The sequence below is a fragment of the Sinocyclocheilus rhinocerous genome, unplaced genomic scaffold (genome assembly GCF_001515625.1).
Source record: "Sinocyclocheilus rhinocerous isolate Xijiao unplaced genomic scaffold, SAMN03320098_v1.1 scaffold1222, whole genome shotgun sequence".
In the NCBI taxonomy this organism is placed as follows: domain Eukaryota; kingdom Metazoa; phylum Chordata; class Actinopteri; order Cypriniformes; family Cyprinidae; genus Sinocyclocheilus; species Sinocyclocheilus rhinocerous.
The window spans coordinates 764,909-774,931 of record NW_015640234.1 but is presented as its reverse complement, the minus strand read 5'-3'; the positions used below and the strand labels follow the sequence as shown (position 1 = coordinate 774,931).

General features: G+C 36.8%; 1 protein-coding gene across 3 annotated transcripts in view; it reads right to left on the bottom strand.

Moving 5' to 3' along the window:
- The window catches only part of LOC107752588 (disco-interacting protein 2 homolog A-like), a 142,001-nt gene that overhangs the window by 37,258 nt on the left and 94,720 nt on the right, over nt 1–10,023 (bottom strand). For all 3 annotated transcript variants that reach the window (XM_016568600.1, XM_016568601.1, XM_016568602.1), the window contains exons 3-5: nt 8,469–8,588; nt 8,195–8,314; nt 2,253–2,498 (exon numbers count right to left, since the gene is read on the bottom strand). In XM_016568600.1, the coding sequence (XP_016424086.1) occupies nt 2,253–2,498; nt 8,195–8,314; nt 8,469–8,588 (486 nt within the window). The remainder of the gene's footprint in view (nt 1–2,252; nt 2,499–8,194; nt 8,315–8,468; nt 8,589–10,023) is intronic.

Genomic DNA, 10,023 nt, shown 5'->3' with positions numbered 1-10,023 from the left:
CGGGGGCAGCGCTTGCAGGCTCACCACCTGATCCCTGAAGGGAGTAGTGGGAACCTTCGTTTGCAGCACGACAGGGGGTAGTGCAGCCTGAAGTGCGCAACCCACTCGACACAGGAACGACCACCGCTGAAGCACCGTCCCCCAACACAAAAAGCTCCCGAGAGTGCGCTAGACTCGTCACACACGAAGCAGTTTGGTAGGAGCAGAACGATGTTGTCGCTCGGCTCCGAAGCGAAAAGCTGGAATGCTTTGCACCGGCTGCCTTTTTATGCTCACGCTGTGATCAACGGCAGCTGGATGCAATCATCGCAATGTGCATTGGCTCGTTTAGTTTACACTCGAACATGACTCAGAGTGACCGACTGAAAGGGAACTTACCGTTAACCAATTAACAGGTTTTACCATAGCATTTTTACAGTCTTTTACTGTTAAAATTGACAGTTTTTTTACAGTGTTGAAATGTACTGTAGCCCTGTGTTGAGTTAAAGTATAAATATGGCAGGTGTGTGGACTACTTTTACGATACATTCATGGTGCTTTTTGTTATATTTAGAGCTTGATCCACATATCTCACTTTATTTCATTGTATAAGACACAGCAGCAGGAACATTCTTCAAAATGTCTCTTTCTGTGTTTCACTGTAAAACAAATCATAAGCTTGGAACACTATGAGGGTGAGTATTGCATGAGATATTCCTTCATTAACAGTGAAGGTTGCCAAAAATGATTATTTCACAGCAGTACTGGAACCTGCTCAGATCTTTTGTTTGCCTGTCAAACTAACAAGGCCAATGCTGGCTTTATCTGCGCAGATTGGCTTCAGGACCCTAAAGATATCTCAGCGGAGAAAAAAAAGAAGTTAAAAACCAACCATGCACCATGCAAGCATGCAGCCAGGACATTAAAAACCATGATTTTATCATCGCCGTGGGCAGCAGCAGAGTAGTAAAGTGCTCCATGTGCTGTAAACATAAGCAGTGTGTAAGCATGTCATGCAAAAAAAACGTTTTAAGGTATGAGCTGTAACAGAAACATTGCGAAGCATGCTGATGATTTTGCACTTAGGAGTAAGACAGGGTTATCAAAATCAGTACACAATTCCAGTCACCCTGCTAAAAAGACCAGCATGAATTTTCAGTTTTTGGTTTTGGTGCTGGTCTAGCTAGCGGGCCAACAGACAGTAGCCAAGCAGTTCAACAGCAGACTTCACTTATTAAGTCCACTACTGTTCAGAAGTTTGAGGTCAGGAAGATTTTTTAAAAATGATTTTGAAGCATTTCATGCTCACCAAGGCTGCATTTATTTGATCAAAAATACAGTAAAAACAGCTAAATTGCGAAATAGTACTACAATTTAAAATAACTGTGATCCAACTGAATTTTTTTTTATTGTATTTTATTCATGTGATGTCAGAGCTGAATTTTCAGCATCATTACTCGGAGTTCAGACTTCAGTGTCACATGATCATTCAGAAATCATTATAATATGCTGATTTGCAGCTCAAGAAACATTTCTGATTATTATCAATGTTGAAAACCGTTATGCTGCTTACTATTCTTCTAGAAACGTGATATTGTGATACTGTAACATCACAAATGTCTTTACTGTCACTTTTTATCAATGTAATGTGATCTTTCTGAATAAAAGTATTAATTTATTTTTAAAAACAAATAAAGCAAATCTTTTCCACCCCAACATTTAAACAATAGTGTAGGCTGACCAAGGAAGAAATGCTGGTTAATCCAATTTAAAGGAAAAGTTCACCCAGAAATTAAAAGTCTGTCATAATTTAACCACTATTGTTCCAAACTTGTAAGACTTTCTCTCTCTCTTCCATAGAACATAAAAAAGGAATAGAACAAAACAATTTGGAAGAATATCATGGCTGCTGAATTCATATGACAGCTTTGTGTCAGGAATAGACCAAAATTTAAGCCTTTATTTATCTTTTCCTCACACAAAGCTACTGTATGGCTTCAGAAGACTTTAAATATAGGGCACTTTATAGTGCTGTTTTGTTATTTTGGAGTTTGAATATAGTAAATATGTAATATAGAGTAAATATGACAGAATTTTCCTTTTTAGGTGGACTATTTCTTTCAGCAGCACACATTTTGCTCTTTCTTTTCAGCAGGGCACTAACCTGCATCTGAGTTTTAGAAGACATATAAATCTAAAAACAGAGTGGATGAAGCCAGAGGGTAGGTCTGTTCTGAAGACATGAAGAGAGGTTAGTTGGAGTGAGAACTGACCTAGCTGTGTGTGAGCCATGAGGTCGGCCAGTACGGTTGCGGCTGAAGCAGAGGTGGCGTTTGTGGCATGGTGGGGTCTTCCTCCGGGGTGGGAGGAGGTGGAGGATGCAGACGATGAGGTGGAGGAGCCCTGGATGACTCTGTTAAACCAGTGCTCTACACTGGGATGCGCCTGGTATGGAGACGAGGAGGCGATCCGGCCCTGCCGGCGCAGCGAGCCCTCGTCTTCTGATGCAGAGGAGGTGTCTGGGAAGTCAAGAACAAGAGGACTAATGGTTAGGTGGAACAGTTTTACTTCAAAATCAGCACTCTGTCATTAAAACAAAATTTCAAAAGTGTATATGTCATGTTTTATGTGATTAGTGAAAGAGAGATTTTATAAAACAGTGATTTGTGACCCTGGAGCACTAAAATCACTCTTAAGTCGCCGGGGTATATTTGTAGCAATAGCCAAAAATACATTGTATGGGTCAAAATTATTGATTTTTCTTTTATGCCAAAAATCATTAGGATATTAAGTAAAGATCATGTTCCATGAAGATATTTTGTAAATTTCCTACTGTAAATATATTAAAACTTAATTTTTGATTAGTAATATGCATTGCTAAGAACTTCATTTGGATAACTTTAAAGGCGATTTTCTCAATATTTTGATTTTTTTTTTTTGCACCCTCAGATTCCAGATTTTCAAATAGTTGTATCTCGGCCAAATATTGTCCAATCCTAACAAACCATACATCAATGGAAAGCTTATTTATTAATCTTTCAGGAGATGTATAAATCTCAATTTCGACAAATTGACCCTTATGACTGGTTTTGTGGTCCAGGGTCACATTTATGAAACTGTGAAAGTATTTGAAATTAAAGTGGATAAAATTAACTTTAAAAAGGTAATTAGTCTTATTTTTAAACAATTAATTATCTAATGAAGCCACGTATGTAGTTGTTAGGATGTTCTGGGTGGTCACTTACTAGCCCAGGTCAAATTGTCATTTTGGTCTATACTTTAATGCAAGTTTACAATAACTTACATGTGAAATTGTAAGTCTGATCATCTGGAAAATAATATCACACTTCTGTTTTGAGGTTTCATAGCCTTAACAATAGTATTTTGTTTGTGTTGAGTCATGCTGAATATATGATTATCAGTTTCAAGATTAGGGGTCCACAAAAAAATAAAATAAATAAATAAATTGGATGCCACAGCTAAACTGGAGGAAACTAGTTAACTAAAACTGTTAAATTCTGTAATTAAGATAATCTGAAATTAAATAAAATGTAAATATTAGATGAAAACTAACTGAAATAAATATTTTAAAAAATGTTTAAATGAAGTATAAGTACAAAAAACACTAATTCAAAATAGTAATGAAGACTTTAGTATATAAATAACAGTAAAATAACACTGGAGGTAACTGGTATCTATTCAAAGAGTTTCCATGGTAATGACTGTATTATATTTGTTATAAATAACAGAGATCAACATTCAGCAGCTCTTGAAAACACAAGAAAATACCGCTCTGCTAAAACTCTCAATTTCTTTTAAAGTTGGTTTTGAATCTAGATTATGCAGATCTTTGAACCTCACATTATAACCAATATGGAAATATAAAAAAAGGCATTACATGGAGACTGACTTAGTTGGATAACATGTCAGAGTCTGATTATCACTTCAGAGCCTTAAGACCTCAAACAATCAATGCATTACATAACTCTAGTTATTACCCTTCATCTAACACATCTGAAAATCTGCCTTTCTTCACCCCACACTCTCGGAAATTAAGGTATGAAACTAACATCCTATACAATGGACTCCTGAATCACACTTAAAAATGTCTGAATGTCACTTCATTAAACACAAAATGACAAGTGTCATCGGCACTCAAAGTTAGGATGAATTGTTTGCTCAGTATCTTTGAGTCAGCTAGTGTTTTGGTGATTTTTAATGGATGCATGAAGTCAAGTTCTCCTCAAGTAAACACATTAACTATCAACATGATCCACTAAAATTTCATAACCAATGTCACATTAATTTCCATCCATCATCATTTTGAACAGTATATTTATTGTTTTATCATTTCAGAGCTAAAAATCTTAATTTTTTTTTTTAAAGAAGCTTTAAAAAATACTTTTTGGAACCACTGTACTGTAAAATGTCTTTATGAAAAAATAAAAGCTATTCAAAGCTTCCATCATAAACGTCAGAAGGACTAATATATGATCATCGTGGAAGAGAAAGCAAAAAGCGTTTGTTCTCAGTCCAGACTAAAATATCACTTTGATGAGAACTGCCGGCAGGTTAAGCTGGAAAATACATCTGATGTAATGCTCATGTGGTCAGAAACGAAGCATGTGAGGCCTGCAGTTATGGTAACACACACCATTTTCCCAATTATAAATACATTATAAATGTAATGCCATAGAAAATAACAGATGTCCACCAATTAATGAATAAAATATGTCATATAGCTAAACCATCTGTAGTTTTTCATCACGCATAAGGCATCTTCTGCTGGGATTTAAAAAGTGTAACAACAGTGAGAATTCATGATCAATTAACTCCATCAGAAAAGTAAACTCTAATGATCATTAGGTTATTACCACTAACGAGCTGGTGTTTTTTTATAGTTAATTAATTAATTAAATTTTTTTTTTTTGTCCACCAGGCCAAAAGTCTTACTGTCAACAAATCACACACTTTAAGGTGCCAATCATGTTTGTAACAAAAACATGAGTTACATAATGAAGTTTAATATGCATGCAATACTTTTTCTTTTAAACAACATCTCAGAAAATTGCACAACACATTTCAGCACTTACTTTTTCAATATTTATTGTATTTTTCATCATCAAACAGCTTAAACACACACAGAATTTAACAGAGAAAAGAAGGGACAAAAGGAAAGCGTAAAAGCCAAAGGAGAGCGAGATTGACTGACAAGAAGCTTGTAGGTGGTAGCAGATTCATTTAACATTAATTATGCAATTACAGGGAGCAGTTACTATGGAGTGTGTCCAGCAAATTAGGAGACAGACACTAAGCAAAAAACAGTCATGCATTAAATGTGAAAGGCATTAGTCTAATGTATCTCTTCAAAACAGCATTCTTATGAAAATAATAATCTACTTACACTGAAGGGTGCCTGATGCCTGTTATTATTAGTTCAAAACAGTCCTGAACCCTCAACGAACCCCGGATTACAAATTAAACTGAAGCTTAGCATTTGTTCGAGTAGAAACTTTTAGAAATTGCATACATTTTGAAACTAAAATGACTAATGAGGATGCTAATTTAGAGAACAAGGTGGACCAAGACCAATATTCAACAATATAAATATCAATATATACAAAATGTACTCAAAATTCCGTAAAATACACTACCGTACAAATAAAAATAAAAATATTTTTTTTAATGAAATTAATATATTTATTCAGCAAGGATGCATTAAATTGATCAAGTGATCAAGTAAACACTTTTAAAAAAAAGTTACAATGCTTTTGAAATTTTTCATCATAAAATCCTGAAAATAATGTTTGCACAAAAACATGCACAGCACAGCTGTTTTCTGCATTGATAATAATAGCAAGAAATGTTTCTTGTACAGCAAATCAGTATATTATAATGATATCTGAAGGATCATGTGACACTGAAAACAGGAATAATGAAGCTTTGCAACACAGAAATCAATAACATTTGAAAATATATTAAAATAGAACAGTTATTATACAATTTCACAATATTATTGTTTTTATTTTATTTTTTTAATCAAACTATTACCATTATTCACTATATCACTATTATTGTTCAGATTTAGGAATTTTTGTTTAGATGTGATCTGAATTGCTCTTAAAATTTCTGCATGTCTAATAATTTATAAGCAGCTAGCAAAAAAAACTAGGCTCATTATTGTGAGAACTATTGTTATTCTATTCCCACTTCATGTCCTCAGGCACTCCGAGAGTAACCTTGACACAGATGCAGAAAGAGCAAGATAGAAAGAGAGATGCAGAGACAATAGGCATGAAATAGAGTCATGGGAGAAGAGAAGTGATTTGAGAGAGAAATTGAGAATGACGACGAGGAGAAAGAACGAGGCAGAAATGAACTGGAATGAGTAGGTGTGTCAAGAGAAGACAGAACGAAGACTTAAGACTTTAACAACAGCTGTACTGAAAACCTGACCTTTAAAACAGAAATAATTCTTCTAAAACTTCTCTATCAGTCACTCCACCAGAACAGAGTCTGAGGTCACATCCAGAGGACAAACAGCACAGCTTCACAGGACTCAACAGATCAGGAGCTAACAGGATAATGAATGCACAACCGTATAAGATGAGAGACAACATCAAAAATGGCCAAGAAAGTGGGGCAGACAGCATTTTTCAAGCTGTTCAGATCCAGACAGAAGTTAAATCGAATCAGTCACACTGTAATAAAGCTGCTCGGTTGCTATAGAATATAGAGGTTTGTTATGTTTGATGTCAGTGATACCAAACTCCATTGGTTCTCGCATGTCACATGACTGATCGCAAGAGGAAATGTTTGATTATATGGAGATGAAAATAAGATTTGTGAAGAGTAGGATTGAAGGGTAAGATTTCTTAGCATTTATAGCAATTAATGGCTTAAAATTTGATTTGTTCGTCACACAATGCTATTTAGAAGACTTATATAAGGCACAAGTCATTTAAGTCTGTCATCAATAAGTACATAATGGCTTATTTTTTACCCTTTTGGGTCAAGAATGAGGCGAGAGGTTATGGGGCATAGGGTAAGAGGGGTATCTGACAGGCCAGATGGGTTATCAGATCATCTCCGTCGGGGCAATCAGACAGCTTAGCCACTTTATGTGTGTGTGTGCATTACTGCGTCCAGGGCACAAAAGAATTAGCGGACCATGACCAATTCCCACAGGGGGCGACCCTGAATGGGCCCGTTATGCTGATCTGACCCCACCCTTGAACCTTTAATCCCGCTGACCTTTCACTGACTTCATCATTCTAACCGAAGAAGGACAGAAGAGTGTTTAAGGACACCAAGACTCAGAAACTCGTTAATGCTAAACATACAGGGCGAGAATAACAAAAAACGTAATCCAAATTGATGGACAAAGCAAAGACATTACACAAATATGAGGAGACGAGCTTCTCTGACCACAGGTTGTAATAATGTGTAATCATAAAGAAGTCAAGGCCAAATATAGTCTTATTGTTTTAATAACACCAACACAGATACAGCACTAAATAACCAATAGGTATGAAAATTTGCTGATTGGTTCTTCCAAGCCCACAATTCAGCCAATCAATCTCTCTTTCGTATATATGCAACCATATTTATTTCTGTCCTATTTTCTTTAGCCCTCCTCCCCAGCACCACATGTCCAGATCTACTACAGGGTTCTTTCCACTTCACCTTGCAGGAGCAGCATGTATCCTAATACCTGTAAATCTGAATATGTTTCAGCAGAAGGCTTTGCTCATGCCAGCAGCACCAATGTAGCAGACCTAGGTTGATAAAACTGTACATTTTAATCCATTTTGGATTAGCTAAAGTTTGTGTGTTAACTAAATGTGATAACTAAATATGCAGCCAGTGGGTCAATAAAGCTGGAACTTTGTTAAACATCTCCATATACAGGCGTGCGGGAAGGTGGTCTGGGAACTAAGTGGTCAGGAGCCATTCTCTTTGTGTAAATAATGAGCCTATTATTCAGAAAACTATGCATTGTTCTCTCAAGGCTCAGAAGATCAAAACATATTGATACTATCAAGGACTGAAATGCACATTGTCAACTGCTGTCAGCTGAAAAATTTAAATATAAAGTAAAAAAACGCTTCCTAAATATTTTCTGCTATAGCCTTCATAGAAAGTGCTCCCATAAAATTGTAAAGAATCCTTCCACTCCTAGCTCTGTTTGTGTCTGTGGTGTGTGTGTGTTTACCTGGGGGAGTGCACGCTTCAACTGAAGACTGCACTAGAACAGAGCGTCTCTTAGAGGGCATTGGCATCTTTCTCTCTTTATACTTTGCCAAGGCTGCTTGTACTGCTTCTGTATGAAGGTCTGTGAGGACAGAGATAGTTCAGTTCACACGTAGGTATATTCTTTTAGAAATATATTATTTTCATATATTAAATGCAAGGGGATGTGTTGCCAGCACCACTAAACTGGTATCTGTGCCTCATGATTACAGAGTTTAGCAGATAAATGTTCCTACCTGATCTGAAGCGCTCATCCCTTGAGTTTGCCACCCGGGGCTTGTTCTGTTTGGAGCCTGGAGGGGCCACCTGTGATGACGTTTGGATCCTATGTTCTATCTGCAGAGACGGATCTACACCTGCACACAAGACAGACCAGAATATTATCATCTGACAGACAAATGCATTACTTCAATTTCCATGCTTTACATTTGACCAATTAGCAAGCTAACTGCAGTGTAAAACAAATGCAGAAAGGGCAGTTATAACAAATGGACTGAAGCACTCAGCATGGGGCCGCTGCGCACAGAAGAAATTACAGTACATTAAGAATTTACAAAACCAACATTACAGAATAAAGGTCACTAAACTTTGCAGTAAAACTCCTATTGGGCCCACAGACATATAGACATAAGTAAATATTCTTACAGTGAGAAATTTACTTTAATAATCCACTGAAGTGACACTATTCAATTTCAACACTATCCTCGCATTTAGATTGCAACATAAATCTTCTTGTGACTTCAGACTTCTCTGCTGTCTGGGTAATACAACACCTTGAGATCAATGGGCCCTTTACACCACATCTGAGCTCCAAATAGAGTTCTCATGGTGATCCAGTGCTGACGCAGAGAGTGTAACATTCACAATATTTCATCAAACTTGACAGACATCAGACATGGGCTGAAGAGACACACAAATCTTACATCAACCCACAGGAGCAAAGTTTGCTCTGCTGTGACAGCCGCAGGCGGTATGAGTAATTTACAAAACAAGTTTCAGCTGGGGCTGTGGGACTACGTTCGCCATTGAGAACTTCTCACCAATATGAATTACTTCAAACTGGCAAAATAAATAATTATAGATCGTCCACAAGATGCTGTATGGAGACAGATTTTGAACCAATCACATTTAGCTGTGGGCGGAGCTAAGCAGTGCAATCAATGCCTCAAAAATAAAAAGTAGGAAACTAACAAATTTGTTGCAGTCACAGCCTGTTTAGACTCAAAAACTTTAGGTGAAATAAACTGCTTATTTTATTTGCTTCTATTAGTTAAAAGATACTGTAATAACAGACTGAAAATTAGCAGGTAGTGTAGGCAATTTCGGAGAGGCTAGAAATAGCAAGTTAGCTTTGAAAGCATAAGATCCCACCCTCCCTGCAAATCACTCTCCAAAGTCACACCTCCTCCAAAACACATGAACGCGCACAGGCAGACCAGAGACTAACCAGCGACTAAGCGATGAGAGATGGTGTTGGTGGAGGGTTGAATGCAACGCTGTCAGATTACCTTATGTCTCATTCACCGGAGAGAAAACATTACAGTACAAAGCGCATAATATTACAATAATAATGCCTTCCATTCTCGCTCGGTCTGCAATAGTGTAATAGAACGCGCTGATGACGTATCATGTCTGTGCAAACAGGGTGTGCAGAGGAATGCAAATACATTTACATTTACATGAATCATTTAGCAGACGAAGGGATGTAATGATTCACTCAACTCACGATTCGATTAAATTCACGATTTTGATTTCACGATTCGATTCCCGTTTTTTTTTTTTTTTTACAAA